Genomic DNA, 24478 nt, shown 5'->3' with positions numbered 1-24478 from the left:
ATAGAAGAGGTCTATCGCTTCCCGCGAGGATTAAAAATAGGCATAATGATACTAACAGGCTGATTTATTGGCAATATATTAGATTCTAGATGTATAGAAATGAAATTTACTTCAAAAATATTGAACAAGCAAGTGCTATGGCTACTGTGGTTGCTAGGCTCGTCATCTTTATTTCACTAGCAGAGGATACCTGCTCCTGTATTGTTGGCAAAGTGTTAATTTCCATAGATAATTTATTTTTCTCTATCAAATTTATCCTTAGGTGTACCTCTTATACAACGTATTTGCTTTTGTTTGTCTTTCAGTCATGCTTAGCTATTTTCAAAGTCTCTGCTTTTGCATACAGCCACAAGTTTTTTCTTTTTCTTTGCTTTTACCTTTTACTTTCTATAGTAGCGAAGCTGTCTTATAACTTTTATTGTGCGTTTGTCTGTTCAATACTATAAGGGAAAATGTTGATAACTAGGCTGATATTTAAGATAGACCTCTAAAATTTTGTATAACATTTTCATTGCAAGTTTGATAAGTTTGTGGATAGATTAATTTTTATTCCATTGTCCTCTCTCTCCCATTAGTTGAAAATAAATGGGGTTATAGGTCAATTAATTTTAATGTTAACACTTTCCTGAGCACTAAGAAGTATTGGACAGATATCAGGATCAGCGCTGTAATCCTGGCAGTGAGCTTGCACCAGAGGACCTGACATACGATCTAGGAATCCCTGATAATAAATTACAATTATAAGAACAATTACAAATATGTAGACAATTAGACTTCCTAAAGTACAAGTAATAGAAAATAAACTTCGACTCTTGTCGGAATTCATATATTTGTTAAACGTAGAAGTTTTAAAGATTAAGATATTTAGGTCGCCATTATGATTAATTTATGGATGTAAATACTAAAAATTTGACCGGTAAAAATTTGTCGAGAAATCGCAATATTCTTTTTTTCTGAATAAATGTATTTATTGTATTTATATACAGTCAGAAAATATGAGTGGGGGGGGGGGGGAGGGGTTGAAGGTAAAATTATTCTAACACAAAATTTGAAACATGAGCTAAATTATAAGGATCTTGTATGAGAAAAATTGCACAAAAAATACAGACGTCAACGCTTAGTTACAACAGTTTTTGTGTTAAAAAATTTACTTCTTCTAATTGATTGGAAAATACAACTTTTTACTTTAATTAACAAGGGCCAGAAAACATTCATAGAAGCGTACATACAAATCATTTTATTCAAACTTTTAGACTACATGCAGGGTGCGCCATATAAAACTGGACACTTAATCCAATGGACTTTAAAGCATACACCAACAGACTCTCCCACACCACAAAGAACTCTCTTATTGCCACTATCAAGGAGATCTTCGCCAGCTTGGACAGGGACATGGTAGCCAGGGCCTGCGGGCGGATATGGGGGCGGGTACAGGAGTTGATTGATGGTGGCGGCGATTTTATTGAATGATCTAATTGTCATATATTTCGTTTGCTTCCCACTTTTTAAAACTTAACAAAATCTTTAAATGTGACGATTTTATGTCATTTTATGAGGCGTTACCCTGTACTTTTTATTTTCTAAACTCTTTTTGAGTATAGCTTTGAAGCCAATCAATATCCACTGCACTGGATTAAAAACGGGTTTTAGCCATATTGAAAAAACGTATCGTATTGTATTACAGACAATATTCGATGAATAACAAAATAAAATTCTATAATTATTGTATAATAACTATTCTAAAAATTTATTTTGCAAATGGTTTTAAGTAGGTCTTAACTCTCACGGTTTATGATGTAGATACTATATACCTAGATACTATTTTGAATATATATTAATCTTCTTAAATCCTTTTTAGTAATTTGTGGGTTCACGTTAACATATTAATGTCAAGATTATAAGTCGATTTTGCATCTTTGCATAAATCTTTGCATTTTGAATAGATTTTTTAACAGTTTTTGTGACCACTCCAAGACACAAAAGTTTCTAATTAATTACGACAAATTTATCAAACATACCTTTGTAAATCTTGCTGTACTTTTTCCACAAGTTTGATTAACAGCCTCTTCACTACAAGACAAGTATTGTTTGAAACTGCAGCATAAAACCTGAAAATATTGTAAAAATGTTTAAGTAATTTATTTAATTACTAGCAGACGCACCCTTAGCTAAAAAAGAGGGGGGGGGGATAATAGATTTATATTTTGACGACCTATAGTCTGGAGGACTTTGTATGTGCTGAGAATACAATCCTACAATAACCCTCCCCCATCCCCCCTCTTCAATAAAATAACGTTCCGATGGAAAGTTGAAACCTTTCACATGAGGAGACCAATATTGCACAATATAAAATAATTAAACTTTACAAAAACAATATTTCAAACTTTCTTGTCCTCTTTGATTAAAAGTTAAAAAACAAACAAAAGAAAACTTTTATTCTGTAAAAAAAAGTTTTAATAATCTAGATATGAAATGATGGAGTTCTTAATCTAATCCTTATCAAATTTTCTTTTTTTGTAAGAAATTATGTTAACAAAAGTTTTAAGCAACAAAATATATAGATTTATTCAAAAGTCCCAAAAAGTGTTATTTTATTGTGAGAGCTGTGGATAGTTGTCCCCCTCCCCCCTTCTGCATAATCAACATACATAAAAAGTCAAACAAGTGTTATTTGATTGGTAAATTAACGCATGAATTCAAAATTTCTTTTATTTTTATAGAGCTATTTTTAAGGGGTTAGGTGTATAAACTCTTGTCAAGGAGAGTATAGAGGGCTTCAGGGGGTAAATCAATCCCACTTTATTTTGCAAGAGGGGTAAAACGCCTCCCCCCCCCCCCTTTTTCAGCACGATTCTGGTACTACTACTCATTCATTATTTATTGTCAACGGCTCTCAGTTGCAGTTAAAACAAAAATCATGGGTTAAATCGGGTTAAATCAAAGGGCAAGAAAATACTTTCACAAATTTTTTTTATAGATGTAGGAAGATGTTCAAAGAATAGAATAGATGCGCTGCTAAAATACACAATTTATTTTATTTGCTTGAAAATTTTTACCTGAACATTTTGTTCTGTGTTTGTGCTGGTTGACTTCACCTTCAACAAAAACACATAATATTTAAAAATATATTTTTAAAAACTACTCTATAATTCACTTTGTCAGTAAGTTTGTCAATCTATTGGTCAGTCCTTAACTCAGTCTGTTAGTCAGTCCGCCAGTCAGTCCGTCAGTCAATCGGCTTTTCTATATATTTTTTATTACTTTGATATAAAAACTGAACATCTATAACATACTTTGTTCATTATTTCATGGTTTTATGTGCTTACTTGTGATTGTTTGTAATTTCTTTGAATTTTGTTGTTTTTGATGTAATTGAGTTTTTCCCCAAATAACGATAAAAATTTAATTATGACTAGTTATCAGAAGACAAATTTATTAATGCTGTGTGTTTTATATTGTATGTCAATTTTATAGCTTTTTAAATTACTTCCTAGTCAGAAAAGTTTATATAATATAAAGACAATAACATAATAATAATGATCGATTAGAAGAAACGAGTTTAATTCCTTCCGAGAAAAGTTTCTACTTTCTCTAAGAATAAATGTTTTCAAGTAAACTTTAATTAAAAGAAAAGTTTGTATTTAAAGTTTGTAAATTTGTATTTATAAAAGAGTCCTTATTAGTATTTAAACTAACAATTTTTCATGACTTGAAAACCGCGTCTTAAGCCTCTCAGCTGCAGCTGAGGTGGCTGAGACTTATTGTAATGAAGGCCGCTTAGGTTAGCTGCACTATGGCTGATACACTGAAGGTGGTCGGACTAATGGCTGCTGTGCCTCTCGAGCCCTTTTGAACTGTCACGTGTGTTTCTGTTCAGGAGGGGATAGGGTACCAGCACCATCCCGGAACTTAATGATTCCCCCTCCCCCTACAAAAATGTTTTTTTGTATAAAATTAAAGTGTGGGTTCTCTCCTTCTGCAAGTGCCCCAGGAGTCCTCTAGATTAACCAGTTATAGTAGTAGGGAACCGAAAAGAAAGTATCTTTACACAATCAATAATAGAGTTGCTTGGCTATTAAAAAATACCTCATTGAGACTCTTAATTCTGAGTTGATATTCTTGTGCACACAACTGATAATCTGCTTGCGCGTTTCTCATACACTGCGCGTGGCTCAAATATTCTAAACATAACAAGGATACAAGGATTAGAACATCCATAAAAGCGAAGCTCTGAAACAGTAGGACAAATAAACATTAACACTTGAGTGGAGTGTCAGAACTGAATGATTAGAATATATATGTACATATTAAAGTCGAACGAAACAAAATTGTAAGTAGATCTGTTGAAAACTGAAAATACAGGATATTGTTTTAGGACATACTTACATTTTTAGTACTTGATTAAAGAGATGCTTCGCTTGTAACAATGTAATTTGTTGTCCTTAGAATCAGTATTCCAAAAAACAGACCAATCGGATAATTTTATCACATAAAAATTTGTTGTTAAAAAAGTTAAAAAGCAATTTGTTTAAAATGGACGTACGGACTTTCTGGTAACGATTATAGAGTTTCTATGCTTTCTAACTCGTACTTGACTCCTATATGAATCATTGAAATTGATAGGACAATTCTAACATGCCTAAACTAACGAAAAGAGCTATCCGTTACAGACGTACGGACGGACCTACCCTAATTTTAGAAAAGCTTCGCTTTTGATAATAGAAAATAAGTACATGTCAAAATGTCCTACAGACAACCAATCAATGGCGTGCAAGTGTAGAGGCTTTGCCAGGGGGTTTTACATTAACTTTAAGATTTTTACATCGAAATAAGATAATGGAATCTTGTTTTCTCGTATTCATTCGAATCCGGTGGATAGGAACCGGTTCTCATCCATACGAAAAAACTAAGTCTAGCATCGTATTATATCCAGCTTTCTACGAATATAATAATGTACAATTATGAGATTAAAACTAGTTTTTTTAGCCCCGAGGTGCCGCAGAAAGCCGATTATAATACGATGCGAGAAATAACTATTACACACCACTTAAAGAATGTATTATATGTGTTTCAAAACAAAGAATAAAAAATTTGAATAATTTCTTAGGTAACTGCTAAATTTCAGTGTTATGATAATGGAATAGTTTGTTTTACATTCCTTGAGATTGATTGATAGATCGGTTTCTTAAGTACATCTTTTCTATAAAAAACAAGTCGGTACGATAGAACCTCAAGGAAAGTTATATCTTTTACTTTGATAGACATATACATAAAATATACAATGTTTTTAGTAAATTTTAACTATTTTAAACAATATTTTATAGATAAAAAAGTTATTAAAAAGATATCAAAAAAATAAGTAAAAAAAGACAATGAAAATTTTATAAAAGGTAATTTATTGAAAACTTTTGTTTATCTAACCTCGTTTATCCAACACTAACGGATACGTCCCTAACTGACTCTATTTTACTATTTCAAACAATATTTTATAGATAAAAAAGTTATTAAAAAGATATCAAAAAAATAAGTAAAAAAAGACAATGAAAATTTTATAAAAGGTAATTTATTGAAAACTTTTGTTTATCTAACCTCGTTTATCCAACACTAACGGATACGTCCCTAACTGACTCTATGAACCATTCATAGGTAAACTATCCATAAACCCTTTACTGTGGTAAATATATCATTGATGAATTTATATTTTTAGCCTTGACTGGGATTAAACTGCTCAATTATAATAAAGAGTCTTAGTCTTTTGATATAATTGATTATATCTATAAATGATACATATGGCAGAGGAATTGCCCAACAGCATAGTTAAATACTTCACCCTTTAAATGTACTTTCTATGGTAAGTTTTTAAGGATTTCGATCATAATGCTTTGAATATCTATTTTGCTTCAATACAAGTAGAAAACGCTTTTAGGTTAGAATTAAAGTTGATAGATGAGCTCATTCTAAGATTAAAAATTTGGCATGATCAAAAAAGTTGCCTTCACCTCTTTACCACTTAAGATTTCCACCCCTTGGCACACATTTGGAAGTGACTGTTGGAATGTATGAATGTATGATTAAAAAAGGAATGCCCTAAGAAATGATCCAAACATTTTTTAGTTTGAAAGACAAGAAATATTGATATAATATTCCCATTTACTTATCGGTATGAATATCTCTGAATTCATGTTTCAATCATTATTTTACAATTCCTCACATTTAATATTTTTTCACAAAAAAATCATACATTTTTGCATACTTGAAAATTAAGGACATGGGAAATAAAATTCAATTGTTAAGGAGATAATTAATTGTTTTTTCCCCAATAATTTGCCTGGTTTTTATGTTTTTGTCAATGAAAAGTTTTATTTAATTATTCAATTTTTCCAAGCAAATTTTCTCTAAAGTTGATTTTATATGTGCTAGTTTTTTGACGGTTAGGATACATTAGAATACATATTTATATCTACAACTTAGAGAATAAATAATATTACTTTGAATATATAGAATATTAAAGGGATATATTACGCCTGAGTGATTGGTGAGTCATCTAGGGGGCTAGGGGCGAAGTATTAGTTCATAAAATAAAGCTCTACTTAATGTAATCAATAATAAATTTTGAACATGTTTAAAAGCACCATATTGTATGAAACACAGCTAAAGTACTTGTATAATATGTGTATATTTGTAATATATCTTCAGTATGTCTGCATTTTAGACTAATGCGTTAGTGACTGAACAGCTATAGCTTTTTTTATTAGAAATTATTGTTTAATCTATTTCATAAACTTTTATTTGTAAACTTTTGAGAAGGTGATAGCTATGTGAGATTGAGAACTATTCTTTCCTATCTTATTTTTCCTCCGGATAAGATGTAAAAAAAAGTATATTTTGTTTAAATAATAGTAACTCTAATTATTAACTGAATTGTATACATGAATTATGGTCCATACTCCACATGGCATTGAAATTTCACCAAGTTTAAACGTGTTGCGCGTAATTTTTTACACATTTGTCTTTGTATGTGATATATATATGTATGTGTGTTCAAGGACGTTAAAGCTTTTTTGGGGGTGGGGGGGAGATAAAATTGCCCTTCGAAAATTTCCCAAACCCAAAATAATTTAAAATTTATATAGGGGGGAAATATAAAATGATTCTAATAAGTGCATTATGATTGTAGGCTTATGTTGATACAGCATATAGAACAAGCATAACTAACCTGTCTGATATTCTCCAGGGTTACAAAGATCCATTATCACCTAAAAAAAACAATCAATCAGAAGTTTACTTGCTACTGAGATAAACTAAACTAAACCAATAATTAACCTGGTCTCAGTTACCCGCAACCGTGGCTCAACACGTAGCGCATCCGCTCGTCGTCGGGAAGGTGTTAGGTTCGAATCTCGGTCCGACACCGCGTCATAACTAAAAACGTTAAAAATGGTTCCCACTGCTACTATGTCAGATGCGCGACGTAAATAGTTAGAGTGGGGGGAATGCCTTGGCCCAAAACAGGCGCAACTCGTTACCATGCACAGTTAGGACTTCTCAGACAAAGGTCGTGCATCACAGAGAGTTGGTTGTCTGTAATGTACTGTACCACGGGTATGAGGTGAAGGACCAAGAGTCTGGCCTTGAGTTGACAAGTTGACTGTTCAGTGCAACTCACCCATACGACATTAGCAACCTGGTCTCAGTTCATCTTACTTCTAAAATCCTGATCCTAACAGTATACATAATATGTCTAGTTATAGGTAGCCTTATTAAATACCTTTTAATAAAGAACTGCGAATTGTTGATTAAATGCATGTTGAATATTAAGATTAAAAGTAGACAGCTAATAGCTTCGCTATCATCAAATACCAACTACAAATCAGAACTAGATTTAAAGACAATATAGCCATAAATATAGATTTGAGGAGCTTTTACTCTTTTGAATAACTCTCCCCAAATATACATGTAAACTTTATATTTTCAAATTATAGTATAGTTTTCTGCGGGAGTAGGAAATGGCTGTTATCTCACTAAGGAAGCAAAGCTCTTTATTGTGGCCATAATTAAATCCCCCCCCCCCCTTCATATTTTCAATTTTGTTACATACAAATGGGGCGTTGGGATTCTGGGCTTCACAAAGCACTTTGGGGAATGAAGGAAACCACGTCAAATTTATGTTATACCGATCACAATGATGACCAAACATAATAACCATTCAGCTGCTTGATCTGAACATTTTCATTTTTCATTGCATTCACATTAGAGCAATTATCTTCAATTTTTGTCTTTCAAAAAAATTAGAAACGTTATTTTGCTGAATTTTACTCTTTAAAATTAGAATTGATTTAGATTATTTAGATTATTAGAATTTTCTTGGTCAATGTTCATATATATTTTTTATCTAATCCTAAAGTTGCAGGTTTAAGTAATTATTTTGTTCAAACACTAAAATAATATGAGAAAATATAGCTGTCTGTGGTTTATACAATTATACACAATTTATACCTTTTTAAACCAACTATATGACTTAATGAGTCTTAAATTTATAAAGTTTTATTTATCTGTAAGAAACTAGCAGCTGCGTCTTTAGCATCTAGAAGCTTTGTATCCAATGGGGTAGGAAAAACAGAAAAATAACCAAAAATCAACCAAAGACTTTAAAAAAGAATTAAAAATTAAATAGCCTGAAACCAATCAATTAACTTTAGCATTAAAGTATTTAGTTGAACGTGCATGATAATATTTAGATAAATTTTAGTGTAAGTATAATTTAAATTTTGTACTGTAATCATCCTTGTTTTACCCAGCATAATAAAAGTTGTAAGATAATTGGATCATCATAAATTAATAAAACTATTAAATGAACTTTCTATTTAGATTTTTAATAGACAAGCAAATTAAAAGAAATTTGCAATTAAAAATAGATATTTTATACCACAGTAACAGGATGTATTTTGTCCGAGTGTCCATTAAGGTCTCGTAAACAACTGAGATCGGTTTTTAATAAATGCCGCGTTTTTTCGACAATTTTTTAGACATTGATTGATTGAACGAAGACGATGGGAGAGTATACAACATAAGATTTCAAAATTTTAAAATTATTTTTTTAGCCATTTGTATTATGTCTAATACAACTTAAATCCATTTTCGCTGCATATTTATTAATGCGTCTTTTTAGAGCTGTGTTAGACATTATACAAATAGCTAAAATAATAATTTAAAATTTTAAAAACTCAAGTTGTATACTCTGTTAAAATCGTACGGGGCATTGATCTTCAAGATGGAATAAGGTTTTTAGCAGAGTATACAACTTAAGTATTCAAAATTTTAAAATTATTATTTTGGCCATTTGTATAATGTCTAATACAGATCTAAAAAGATGCATTGATAAATATGCAGCGAAAATGGATTTAAGTTGTATGGCTAAAATATTAATTTTAAAATTTTAAATTCTTATGTTGTATACTCTCCCATCGTCTTCGTTCAATCAATCAATGTCTAAAAAATTGTCGAAAAAACTCGGCATTTATCAAAAACCGATCTCTGTACTGATTCAGTGTTCAAGGGAAAGCTCTCTACTCTAAAGATGGTGAAGAAATTATAATTTCTCCAATTCTTAGAGGATTCTAAAACATTCTTGGGAAGTAAGGGGTTTCAACAATCAAATAGAAGAATTTCCCTATTTATTTATCCCATTTAAAATGTCAGAAGGGGATCTACACTTTTAATTTAGGCACATTTTACTAAAAATTTAACATTGTAAAAATTTTTAATTTGGATCAGAGGCGTGCAGAAGCGGGATCCATCCCCCTACACACATCTCACCCCTTGAAATTAAGAAAATTATAATAAATTTGGGCGCTTCGCGCGCCTTTTACCAATCCATTTTGGAAAGTTTTGACATTTACATCAAATCACCCCAAAACTGACCATAAAATTATACACCTGTTGTTGTCTCTATTACACCCACTTTTACCCTAGTTTACGCTTTCAAATATTTTTGTATTATATTTTATCAAATTTTATTGTATCAAAATATGATGTTAAAATCTTTTAATATTTTGATTTATTTTCCTTATTGGCAAATTTGGACATAACTAAAAATTACCCTTTTCTATTTTAAAAGATACTTTTTGTGAGCAAATATAAAAAAACCAGAATGTTTACAGTACAACATAAATAATCTTTATAAAAAAAGGTCTGTATATATTTGTGAGTGTGTGCCTGTCTGTGTGTAATCATTTTAGATCCAGTACAGATTACAATTAAATGTTACTGGAATCGAACCTTTTCTATACTTATACTTTATATATACATTTAAGGTAAAAAGGCTGATCATTTCCCTCGATCATTATAATAAACAGTATAACCACAATAAAAAGGTTTCTGTACATTGAACACACAAAATTAGGTTTTTTTCGCATTTTTTTATCAGACAGCTGTAAATTATTTAACCATTTACCCATTAACCTTCTTATTCCAGATAAAATAACAAGAGAATGTAATACATACGTACATTTAGCCGATAGGCCGCTAGCTGCCAAAAAAGGTCCTTATTTTACAGGCAAGTTTTGATTGCAGTAATGTACTTTACCGTTAAATATACTAGATCCTGTATTTTTGTACTAAAGTAACAAAAAAGTTTATGAATGATATCATTTTGACAACCTCTGTAACAACAATAGAAACTAAAAATTACAAAGAATCTAATATTTTTATGCTCTCATAATTTTTCTTTATTCTAAGATAACACAAGCATAAAAATGGAATATTAATTAAAAAGACAAGGATGACAACATCCATAAGTAGCGAAGCACAAAAAATCAGAAGAATACAAAAAATCATGGATAAGAATACAAACAAGGAGATTTTAAGAGAATTCATCAAAATCAAGAATAGACCTATTAGAGAAATAAATCTCGAACCTTTCTCAAGTACATTATATTTCTTAATATTTATATTTTGTATGATGACTGACAGACTAACGGTCAAAGTAAATTATATACTGGAAGCTCAAAAAAGGGAAATTTCATTTTGATACTATTATCCATATAAAACTTATGATTGTATTGGGAATGTTGACAAAAAGTTTCAGCCGTAAATCTTGAATAGGAGCCGAGTAAATCAAGTTTTTTCCAAATTCATGTCTTATGGACAAACGGACGGACATTTGGAATCATAAAGTTGCTTCAAATCAACCTTTTATGTTTATAGACTAGTTGCCTTCAAAGTTCCTGTTTACAAAGTATTAAAATAAGCTCTGTGTACCTGAGTTGTTCTTATGTACAATATATTAAAATATGTTCTGTGTACCTGAGTTGTTCCTGTGTAAAAGGTATTGAAATACGCTCTGTGTACCTGAGTTGTTCCTGTATACAAAGTATTAAAATATGCTCTGTGTACCTGAGTTGTTCCTGTGTACAGGGTATTAAAATATGATCTGTGTACTTGAGTTGTTCGTGTGTACAGGGTATTAAAATAAGCTCTGTGTACTTGAGTTGTTCGTGTGTACAGGGTATTAAAATAACCTCTGTGTACTTGAGTTGTTCGTGTGTACAGGGTATTAAAATATGCTCTGTGTACTTGAGTTGTTCGTGTGTACAGGGTATTAAAATATGCTCTATGTAGTTGAGTTGTTCGTGTGTACAGGGTATTAAAATAAGGTCTGTGTACTTGAGTTGTTCGTGTGTACAGGGTATTAAAATATACTCTGTGTACTTGAGTTGTTCGTGTGTACAAAGTATTAAAATATGCTCTGTGTACCTGAGTTGTTCCTGTGTACAGGGTATTAAAATATGCTCTGTGTACTTGAGTTGTTCGTGTGTACAACGTATTAAAATAAGCTCTGTGTACTGGGGTTGTTCGTGTGTACAGGGTATTAAAATATACTCTGTGTACTTGAGTTGTTCGTGTGTACAGGGTATTAAAATATGCTCTGTGTACCTGAGTTGTTCCTGTGTACAGGGTATTAAAATATGCTCTGTGTACTTGGGTTGTTCGTGTGTACAGGGTATTAAAATAAGCTCTGTGTACTGGGGTTGTTCGTGTGTACAGGGTATTAAAATATACTCTGTGTACTTGAGTTGTTCGTGTGTACAGGTTATTAAAATAAGCTCTGTGTACTTGAGTTGTTCGTGTGTACAGGGTATTAAAATAAGCTCTGTGTACTTGAGTTGTTCGTGTGTACAGGGTATTAAAATAAGCTCTGTGTACCTGAGTTGTTCGTGTGTACAGGGTATTAAAATAAGCTCTGTGTACCTGAGTTGTTCCTGTGTATAAGGTATTGAAATATGCTCTGTGTTCTCTCTCTAAACAGTTCTCTGTAAAATTGTCGATACATCTGAGCCCATCAATAAGCTTTCTAAATAAAAAAAAAATATTCAAATGACAAGAAATAGTTTCGATAGCGTAGCAACAACAAATAATTCATATTTTGAAAGTACGAGAAACAATATACCTAGATTTAATGAAAAATAAAGTGTTTCAAAGTTTTTATAGAAAGATGAATTTAGCTATTTACTCGTTTATTACTCTTGAAAACAATATTTTAAAACTTGAAAATAGAGAACACGTTAACGAATTCTAATTTGGTCAACCTGAGTGCTGTTAAATGACTACGAAATGAGGAAATTATGGTTTGTATAGTCTTGAAAGATGTCAGTCATATTATCGAGAAATGACATATTTTCAAATCCTACTACTCTTAAAGGAAAAATGTAATAAGTACATGAAAAACACTGAGAGAAAAAATAAGAGGAAAATAACAAAAGTAACTTCTTTGATATTAAAGCTATCCTACAATATAAAGAGTAAGAATATTTAGTTTGAAGCTAAGAATCTCGAAATTCCAGTTCCGAATCGGTTATTCTTTTTAGGAAAGCTTTATAAATGTTTTAAATTGGAAAAAAGCTATTTTCGGTACCTCCCTTTCCCTAAACCTAAAGACTAGGGGCGAAACACAAATTTACTTATTTTAAGATCTATTGAAATTAATCTCTTTTTCTAGAAAAATACAGATATATGTTTTGCTTTACGTGTATTATTCCATCAAACAAGATTTAATTAAAAAGGAACTTTTTAGAAAAACAAATTATGTAATATGTAACCATGGAGATAATAATAGTATTTTAAGGAGGACAAGTATACCAAACTATGTAGAGCAGCGAAGATTAACTGAGAAAATGCTTCCACTACTATTAAAAAAATATTGTCAATATCAATCCCAAGGGTATTAAATATAGCCCACGGTATTTTACAGCCTTGGATCAGCATCTTGGCAGCTGCTGAACCTAGATATTTATATCTTTTTTTTCTTAGTCCTTTGTCTGGAAAAGTAGCTTAACCATTAATAACCAGGGACCTGTGGACTGGTAATAATATTGCCATAAAATTTATTCTAGTGTAAAAGCTTTGGAAGTAAAATTAAATATTGATAGGATTGTACAAAATCACAGTGTCTTTAATTTAATAATCTTAATCTATAAAGGGTAACTTTGCTCATCATTTGTTTTGGAGTGAATTCTTAATCTAATGTCACTTCCCTTAATATCCATGTTATTGCCCAAGGTTTTGTTATTTGTCTTTTTATCTTAGCTCAATTTATTTACATCCCTACAGGAATAAATATGTAGTCAACATGTCTGAACAAAATAGTATATACACAGTATACATAGTATACACCAATTAAAAACATACATACTAAATGCTGAAAAGTAAGCATCAAAATAGAATTGAAATGCATATAACCATTACATAATAAGGTTAGGTTAAGTTGATTGTTATTTAGGCTAGGCAAGCCTCTTGCAATCATTGCTAAATACATTTGATCAAAAGTTATTGTGTTGCAAGTTTTGGGTAAATCACCAATAAACCGTTCTAATTATCTTTCCTATTTAAGACTATTTTTCCTTTCCAATTTGTTGGTCAATTTATTTACTGGTATACATACAATACATACAAATTAGCATTTGTAATAAAAGCATATATTGAAAACTTCAATTCAATAGATAATAGATTCAATAGGAACAAATAAATTTGTGGAAAATGTTTCAATTAGGAGCTTTAAAATATATGTTTATCTAGTAAGTTACAGAATAGCTGTAATTGTTCTGTTGAAGTGTAGTTTGATATCATTTATTCAGTTTTTAAGGCTTCCATAAAGAAATTTTCTTTATCTCACCAGATAAATCATAAAGTTTAAGACTGTAAATAGAATATTTAATAATTTATGTATAATCTAATTGGGTGTTTAATAAATTAATTATTAATCTCTAAAAAAAATATTTTTAAATTCAATTTAGGAATATTCGAGATATCCCCCCATAAAATAATTTTCAGTTTATTGAACCAACCACATAAAGGCCATTTGAAAAAAAATGTAACAAGATACAACAAATACTTTTCATGAGATATTAAAGAACTAAGATTTCTGGTCATTTATTAGATTGATTAAGTTGTTACAGACAAAATAACAAGCCATGCCATAAATAGAATTCAAATGTCTACAGACTATTTGACAAGGAAAACAGGGGTCTTGGAAAGCAACAGTTTTGGGTGAACATGTTTTGCTCTGGCATGTATACAAATTGTCTTTTCATTGTTTCATGTCTTGAAAAACAAACCATTTTTATTCCAGGATGAGTAATAGGGATTCAAAAAGATTATCATTATTACTTAGACAACCAGTGAGGTATCTTATTAGCATATTTTGAACAAATTCACATCACTATTCACTTTATAATGTTATATACAATAATTCTTATCCCATGTTCTTTAGGGTTGGGAGGAAGGCGAAAGAGATAAAAAATTCTCTAGCTTTTCCCTAATTAGAAAGGCAAAACCCAAATGCACAAGGTTAATATATGTTACTATTTGTTTTTATTAGACCATTTTCTGTGACTATAAAAAGAACCTATCTTCCTAACCCCATGCTAGAACATGAGTTTCTAAACATTGAAAGACTTGTAACAAAGAGTTGAGTAGACTGGGTTTTTTTTAAAGTTTTGCTTATGGAGAAATAAGAGTTTAAAATCTGATTAGCTCCATTATCTTCTAAAATTACCAACACAATGATTGCTACTCTAATAACACATAATAGAATTTCATAATTGGGGAAATTTCATAACATTAGCAAAGCGTTTGATAAACATAGCAATAGAAGAAACTCCCTTTTTGTTGAAGTTACTTTTTTTGTCAATTTTTTAAAGAAAGCAGATAAATCTAAATTTCCATCGATACGAGTCAAGGCTCACTGTGTACATGAAAAATTGCACTTATAGCTCTCTTGGAACAGCCCTGGGTCAGGTTATATATATTGTGTTCTGGTTGGACCCGCAGGGATGGGTACCGCAGATATAGTCCCCGATATTGAGGCATAGGGAAAAAAATTCCAACTCAGATACATTTAATGCTTTCAAACTCATGTTCCGGGCAGATGTGTCCTTGAAGACAAGAAAATAATGTAAGTTGTTATTGTTGTCTACTGAATCATTCAGTACGTATAAAATATTTGGATTAAGTTAGAAATACAACGAAACATAAATTGTGCTAACTTAGAAGACTGAGGTGGATTCTTTAAAAAAAATTGCCCTACCAATCGCTTAGTGGGGCAAAATTGTTTTCGTGAAAAATCCACCAAAATCACATTTAAAATCTACAAAATTTAAACAAAATGATAGAAGGGTTATGAACATAAGATTTTATTTAATTTTTGTAGATTTTTGAAGATTTTTCACGAAAACAATTTTGCCCCATTAAGCGATTAGTGGGGCAAATTTTTTTTAAGAATCCACTTCTGCTTGTGACGAAACTATTGACAACCTGCCCTACAAATGGTGCAAATAAATCTCTTTTTAGATTATATTTAATTTAGGTTGTATTAGATTTTATGATATTCAAACTTTGTCTGTACGTCCGGCCGTTTGTATGTAGACAGCCCTTATATGTATTTCTGACTAGATCTAAGTACTTACTAGATAATCATTCTTTGTTTAGTACCTTCTTCTTCAAAGTATTAAAGGTACTTTTTAGTATGAAACTTACTGTATACTAGTGATATATCCTACATAGTAAATTTCAAGCACTGCACTGTAAAACTAAGAATTATAATGTTACGTGTGATTCAGTGAATGAAACTTCAAACTAATGTTATTAAATCTAAGGCATACTTTCTAAAGAGCGGAATCAAGTTGTTGCAACGTAGCAATAGTCGTTTGATGATTTAAAATCAGGCCCAGAGAAATTTTCCCTATAACTATAGAGTTGCCATGCTAATAAAATGAACTTACGGACACATTTCTTGTAATTCTTGTTGTGAGGAAGCGAAGCCTAAATCTTTATTATCAGTTACAACCCTGAGAGGCTCAGTACATCTACAATTAGAAACATTTATTAAAACAGGATAGCATATGGTCATAAAACACTTCAAAACTGATATGAAATGACTTCATATAATAGAATCTAAGATTATGAAATTACCTCATGCTCGGAGAGTATACTATACTTTGAATTATCACAAGTATGACTCTAGGATATTTTTTTTAAAAATAGCCAACAATGGGTTTTTGAATTTATGACCGAAGACAGCTATAACGCGCAAATGTGCAATAAAAGGGAAAAAAGAAAATAAAGACAAATGTTTCATGAAAACTGTGTGCTTTATAATTTTTTTGGGGGGGAAGGGTGCCAAACCACCACAGGACCAGTAGGTATATTTCCTGAAGAGTAGAATCCATTCGGTTATTGAGATCCTAAGCTTCAGACGGACGGACGAACAGACATCATTCTACTTAGTATTATAGATGTACAAAATACATATTTCATTTTATTCATTATTAAGTATATATGTATCTATTAAACATAACAACGAGAAAAATTAAGTTTTGCAATAAAAGGGTAATGGGGAAAAGGTCAGACTTTATTCATGTGGAAATAGGATTAAGATTTATTTTATATTTATGGATTTTTCACCATTTTGGTTTAATTCTAAATATATAAGAACTAAATTAATTATTGTTTAATTAACCCAGTCATTCTGTAGAAATTAATTAAATTACCTGGACATAATATCAGCACTACAAGCCTCCATGTAAACCTCTTTCACCATACCTAAAATTATAAATGTGATTAATTTTGGTACTCTTACCAAAATCTACTTAATCGCAGCTACCCTAAGCCACGGCTTCATATTCGGTAAATTTGGATTCAGCCGCATCCGCAGAGTTAAAGGTGGGACTTGAGATCTCTTACACTTCACATATTTTCTTTAAAATTTTAAACCAATTAAGATTTAGAAGCTCTTTATAGTGGTTTTACATTGATACATTGATACATTGACCAATAGTTTTTAATTTATCACTTTTTTATGGGCACTATAAATAGTTTTAAGATTTACTATTAAGAACCAAAGTTTTTATACTGAACGAGTTTATAAACTTTGATGGCAGTAAGTTTATAAGCCAGATACCCCTTTGATAAAATTTGACTTGTATTATAAAAATACTAGCGGCTTCGCCCCTAGCCTCTATGGGCCTTTTTCCTGAAGGTTCAGAGATTTATAAAAATTTTGTTTCAATTTTTTTTAGATATTTTCTGTATTTTATAACTTTTTATAACTCTTTATAACATTTTATATTTATTTATATTATTTAAATCCTTCAATTTTTTTCTTTTTTTAATGTTATTAAAAATTTCTTTGCCATTTTCCTTTTTGGGGCTTCGCCCCCACAGGAGAAGGAAGGTATCTCAATCGTTTTGAATTTGATAAAAACAAAGTTTAAAAGAAAAAAAGAAATTTAAAAAGAAGAAAAATAATTGGAAATATAAAAAAATATAAAAATTTATAAAAAATATATAAAAACATAAAAAACATTAAAATCAGAGTAGAATCCAATCGGTTCAGTGGTTACCGAGATCTTAAGCTTCAGACAGACGAACGGACAGACAGACAGGCATCATTCTACTTTGTATTATAGATTTGAAAGGAAATACAAATTGGAAAATTTTAAAAATCGTGAGTCTGGGAACCTTTCCAAAATTTTTGTAATAAAAGATTTGTGATGGAGGTTTTACCTAAATTAATATACACTTCACTCTTAAATGAATTACATGTCAATTTGCACAAAAATTTCGATTCAAAGTATTAATACATTAATTTTTACTCATATACAGTTAATAGAAAAGTATTTTTGTTTTCTACTGTCAAAAACATAGAACAAGAACAGTTTAAAACGAACTACAAAACCTTCAGCTCTTAACAATCTTTTTGGCCTAACATTATTTTGTTAATTGAGGGACCATCAATAATGCTAGTCCCAAATATAATATGGCGAACTCCTTAAATTCCTTAAAATGTTACCAGGCGGAATAAGGAACCTGTTGTTTATGCTGTGTTCTGTCATTTGGTTGAAAAAACAATGTCTGTCTGTTGTTGGCTAAGGAATGTGAACATGAACTTTTAAGACTTATAAAGTATTTATTTATGGAATCGCATTGCTGTTAAAAATATGTAAGAAATTTGTGCTATTTATTAATAACAAACAACAGAAATTAAGTGGCTAGGTCCAAATAAAAAAACCTAACAGAGGGTTTTTATTTTTAGAAGAGATTTTACAGTAAACCACTGTCGTTCCTAAGCCTCAAATTTTATTCTTATTTATTAATATTATGATTATCTAAGTTAATTTAAAAATAATATACATAAATGTATTAGATGAAAGAATATCTTAAACCTTGACTTTTAAACGTTTTGGTGAGGTCTTCAAAGTCATCAATTGGGGCAGGATAGGTAAGGGTAATAAGCCTCAACCCCATCGAAAAAAAAATTCGGAAATAGATTTTAACTTAACCACTCTAAAAAAATTTACACCTCAAAATCAGGTGATTTTTTTGACATTCATATTCAGATTCTCCTCCCGAAAAAAAAAATATGATAGTACGATTATATTATATTAGTTAGAGGATCAGAAAGTATAAAAATATATTTGTAAAAATTATGGAAAATATAATTGAGATTCAAATTAATATTTAATTTTTAACTTATTTGTAATCAAAGAGAAAACAATAATGACAATATCCATAATCAAATTATTTGGATAATATTTTCAAAATTCGATGTCAAAATAGTTATTCTTGCGTATGGAATTTTGATTTTCAGATTTTCATCATTTAGAAAGCTTCATGCATGGTTTTAGACTTTGCATTAGTTCAAATCATAGCTAATCATTACATTTACGACTGAAGAACGTAGTCACCTTTAATATAAAAAGCTTCACTTCAAAAAAGATTTATTAAAGTAAAATCAATTATACAGGGTGTTTTTTTATAAGACAAAAATATTACTTAATTTAACCCACTTGCCATTGACAGAAGTTAATGATCTATATCTTAATTTCTTCATTGGATTGGGGAGTTTTGTATAAGAAAAAATACTTTGCGATTTTTATAATAATGCATTAAAAACCGGTTTTTCCAAAGTACCTATTTTTGGAAGATTTTTGGATCATGACAAATTTAAAAGGTGTGCAAAAATGCATACATTTTTAAAATTTCAATTGCGCAGCTTGTGTTAATAGTAGAAAAATGCTATGCATACCGTTAGAATCGTCATTTACTCTAGTTTTTAGAAACATATAGTATAGAAGCTACGTTGGAAAATGTGAGAAAGGTTAAAAAGTTTTAAGTCAGTTGGGACATTTTACCACGTAGCTCCTGAACTATACGTAGCACAGGAATAGTTCTTTAATATCTAAAAACCTAAGTTTATGACGATTCTAACGGTGTGCATTAAATTTTTCTACTATTAACACAAGCTGCGCAATTTAAATTTTAAAAATGTATACATTTTTGCACAACCTTTAAATTTGTCATGATCCAAAAATCTTCCAAAAATAGGTACTTTGGAAAAACCGGTTTTTAATGCATAATTTGTTAAAAACCGCTAAGTATTTTTTTCTTATACAAAACTCCCTAACCTAATGAAGAAATTAAGATATAGATTATTAACTTCTGTCAATGGCAAGTGGGTTAAATTAAGTAATATTTTTGTCTTACTAAAAAAAACACCCTGTAGTTACCTATTGACGTTTTTCTGTAAAAAAGATTATATTTTTAGCAATGAAGCTCTCTAAAACTTAAAATGTCCATCAATCAGTTCATTAAGCAATGAGGGAGTGCGGCTGTATTTACAACAGATCTATAGTATTGATTTATATACAGACAACTACCTCCCTTCCTTTTTCGACTACCTTCTTCGTCTGCTTCTAATTGTTTTTCTGCTACTTGGCTGTGTTAATATAAGCGACACCATTGGTTGATTTCAATGACCCAATAGAAAGGTTGCACAACAAGTTATTTAACCCTTTCTCCCTCTAGTGCTTTTCTCTAAGGCATTTAACGTGAAGATTAAGATTTAGTCTAATAAGCATCTAATGTTCAACATACTTTGTTCATGTCTTTTTTTTACACACAAAAAAAATATTTTTCTCCGTACTTTTCTATTTATGTATGGTGTCATTCTTGTTATCTTTTAAATCCGCCCTATATAAAAAAATTTATGAAAAGTTAATAAAAAATAAGCTTACAAAAGATTCTATAGAGAAATATATAATGAAAAAAATAACACAAAACTGATATTTAAGAAATCCATATAATACGATATCCTAAAGTAATATGATTTTCAAAGTTTATTTTATTGATTGGCTTATACCTTGATTGGTTAAATAACTGGATAATCTCTAGCCAAACGTTCTATCAACATCCAAATATTGAATTACACTACCTTTGTCCTGACTATGCATAGTTATGACCTGCGCTTGATTTTGGTCCAGATATTTCCCCTGCTTTTATATAGCAGCACAAGTGATAAATATAACGTCTTTAGTTATGACGCTGTGTAGGCTGAGATTTGAACTCAATAACTACCCAACAACGTTTTACACTACAGTTGCGGGTAGAGTTTAAAAAATACATAAAAAATATCAACCTGACCCCCCCCCCCAGACGTCCTTTATAGTAAAAAAAATATATCAATTAGATCTGAATAAGTGCCTGAGTGGGATTCGCAAAGTCCGAAAAATTTGAAACCCTCCTTCCAAATAAATTGTATGTACCAAACACTTAAATTTGAGGATAATTAGCTGACTCTTTCAATACAGACAAATGTTGTTTACTGATGAAACAAATCTATTAGTTATAAAAAAAATTCACACACAAAATTAATTACACAACATCTTAAAGGAGGTGTGAATTTTTAACTTTACACCCTTGTTGGCTGTTTCAGTGGGAAGGTAAATAAAATAGCTAATGTTATTAGGATGATTTCATTTCCAAAATGTTAAAAAATAAACATTAAAATAAATGTTTGGACTTAAATAATGTTACCAAATACAAAGTGTACAAAAACGACAGATATGATGTTAAAACTTATGAACTTAATATCTATATTACACCATATATTTCCTAACCACAACATGAAACTTAGTGTGCCTTTGTTTACAAAACATGTTACAATTAAAAGAATAAAAGGATAAAGTTTTTTGTAATAAACAAACAAGGATGACAACATTCATAAAAGCAAAGCTTAAATAGTAGGACAAACAACATCAACACTTGTAGAGTGCCAGAAATTAATAAGCAGACCGTTAGTTTTTAAGTCTCTGATAAGTCTATACAATTCTAACCTATCCAAACGAACGATAAGAGCTATCCGTTACGGACGGACGGACATACCGTCAAATCCTATTCACAAAAAAAGCGTCAATTTTAAAAACAATAGGTAATGATTTTGCCTGGTGGGTGTGCTAAATAAAAAAAAATAATTCTTAGATGTCAGGTAGTTCAAAGTTTATTTGATTAGGAAAGCAAGAAATGCCTATTTAATGTTGAAAAATAAATAGATCTCACTCCCCCCCCCCCCCTCTTAGACATTTTAGTCAAAACTGTGATTGATTTTTTCTTTAAATTAATTATCAATTAAAATATAAGTGTTGCATATGTGTCCTATTGCATAACATCTAACATTTTAGTGTTCCGCTAATAAATATAAAAAAGATTTACTAGTAACAGCTAGATTTGCAAATTTAAAGATTTCCAACAATTTTTCAAGGGAAGGTAAGGTGAGAATATAAATCTGTTTGAATAATACAATATATTTATAATGAAAATCTGTTGATTGTTGAGTGTTGTACTTTTCTATCTTAATGATAAGAATCTATTAGAAATCTTGTTACATTATATAGACACGCAATTCAGAAACCTTGAATATTCCTTTACATATTTTAGAAGAACTATTGGCGGTTCTTCATACATTTCTGTAACAAAAGTTACTGTAAGTTTTCATTTTTATATGATACAATTATGTACTGTGATGGCATTATTTTTGTTAAATTTAAGTACCAAGTTTTTATTATGTTATTTGATTTCATCACCATATGCACATATTACAATGTTCACCATAAGGCCAATTTCTTAAGGCAGTTGTTTTATCATTCCAGCAATTTTTTTTTTTACATTTGCAAACATGGCTTTATGACCCTCCTTACTTATATGCAAATTTTTATTGTTTATAATATTTAAATTTTAAAATTTAAAAACAGTCTCATATCAATTTTAGGATTTTTTATTTTTAGCTATTAAAAGCAAAACATTTCGTTGTTTTGACTCAGACAAAATTTGTACAAATAACAATTTGTCATTATTTGCTGGAATAAACTTGAATAGTTGTAAGTCAATTGGTCAATATGAATGGTTATAACATTTGTTTTTCACAATTTAACGACCTCTAAATTATGAAAACTTTACAACTTGTGACAGAAAGGATGGAAATTACGAAAGCGAATAAAGTGTGATTAGTACATGCTTGTAGGTAAGAGGAAACTCCACGAGAAAAAAAAATGAAATCGATTACGTCCATTAATTTAACAATTGATCTTTTTTAGCTGAAATATTCTGCCAGGGCTTGACAGCTTCAGTGTAAGCCACCCTCAGCAACAGGAATCCCTAGCCGCACTCTCAGACAGCAATCAATGGGGAAGCTGCCGAAGGGTTTTAGCTCTAGACATTCTCAGACTCACCTAAGCTACTCTCAGTTACGAAATTCTAATTCAGCTGTAAACGTGGTTGTCATACCTTACTTTTTAATCCTTAGAACAATTAACCATTGTATTTCTTCCATTTACCTTATGCATAGAAAAAGGCATGCATATCGAGGACAGGGAAAATTTTACAGAGATAGGTAAAAGTTAAATCTAAGAGGAATAAGCATAACATAGCATCCACCCCCCCCCCCCCCCCTCCCCCCACTGTATAATTTTTTAAGCGTTAGGTCAACATTTCTAACACTTAACTCCCTTCTTCTAAAGCAAAATTCGTGTGTTTGTCCTTAACTTTTGTGTTATTAAAAGCGAAGCTATTCTATAATTAGGATCCGTAACGTACAGCTCTTATCGTTAATTCTGATAGAATAGAACTTGATTATTGCTGTAAGAGTTAGGTACAATTTATATAGCGTAGCAACTCAAAATCGTTACCAGAAAGTCCGTAGTTCCATTTAAAACCTGTTGATTTTTATTTTGCTATAATTATCCTATTCGTTTGATTTTTGGAATAATTTCTAAGACAATGCTTTATGTTCTAAAATTGTAAGTATGTCCTTAATTAAATAATATCCTTTTATTGAGCAATTTTGAAACAATTTAATATTCTGCTAATTTAGTGCTGATACTTTATAACTGTTCGTTAGTCCTACCGTCTTATTTTATAACTTAACTTTTATGGATTTTGTAATCCTTGTTTTTTAAATCAAATTTATGTAAAATCAATATAATAAATATTTTTATAAATTCTACACGCCATAAGTGTTTTAAATAGAAAAATAACATATTTTGATAATTATTTCATATTCTTCTATGCACTAGTTCAATTGTAACAGTATATACAAACAAGGATGACAACATCCATAAGTAGCGAAGAACAAAAAATCATGGATGGGAATAGGTACAAGTAGATTTAAAGTGTATTTATTAAAATCAAGAATAGATTATTTTGATACTGATATCCCAAAAAAGTTTTAAAATTGGACCAAAAACAACAAAGATATGGGGAAATATGTAAAACATATAAAAATAGCCAAAAACCTGCTTAAAGGCAGTCTGACCCCCATGGTTGTAATTTTAAAATGACAGGAAATTTAATTTTTTATCTTACCTAAAGAATTTGGAAAATTGGACTATATACATCAGAGATATGAAAATAAGGGAAAAATAAGGGAAAAATTTAAAAATAGCCAAAAACCTGCAAAAAGGCATTCCGACCATCATGGTTGTTTTCTTTAAACGACAGGAAATTTAATTTTGATATCTATAACGGAAAAAAATTGGAAATCGGACCATAAACACCAAAGGTATGGAGAAAAATGTCAAAAATACAAAAATAGCCTAAAACCTGCTTAAAGGCAGTCTGACCGTCATAGTTGTTTTCTTTAAACAACAGG

The 24478-nt window shown here is 30.4% G+C and overlaps 1 protein-coding gene across 1 annotated transcript in view; it reads right to left on the bottom strand.

Moving 5' to 3' along the window:
- Positions 1 to 583: 583 nt before the first annotated feature.
- LOC145305664 (uncharacterized) overlaps positions 584 to 24478 on the bottom strand; it is a 34519-nt gene continuing 10624 nt past the window's right edge. The window contains exons 2-9 of the mRNA XM_080147369.1: positions 17046 to 17097; positions 16278 to 16361; positions 12250 to 12352; positions 7217 to 7256; positions 4087 to 4181; positions 3057 to 3095; positions 2019 to 2108; positions 584 to 721 (exon numbers count right to left, since the gene is read on the bottom strand). Of these exons, the coding sequence (XP_080003495.1) occupies positions 599 to 721; positions 2019 to 2108; positions 3057 to 3095; positions 4087 to 4181; positions 7217 to 7256; positions 12250 to 12352; positions 16278 to 16361; positions 17046 to 17097 (626 nt within the window). The 3' untranslated portion in view covers positions 584 to 598. The remainder of the gene's footprint in view (positions 722 to 2018; positions 2109 to 3056; positions 3096 to 4086; positions 4182 to 7216; positions 7257 to 12249; positions 12353 to 16277; positions 16362 to 17045; positions 17098 to 24478) is intronic.

This window comes from Acartia tonsa, chromosome 14 (genome assembly GCF_053477335.1).
Source record: "Acartia tonsa isolate MP-2025a chromosome 14, ASM5347733v1, whole genome shotgun sequence".
NCBI classification, from domain to species: domain Eukaryota; kingdom Metazoa; phylum Arthropoda; class Copepoda; order Calanoida; family Acartiidae; genus Acartia; species Acartia tonsa.
This window is presented reverse-complemented; position numbering and strand designations above follow the sequence as displayed.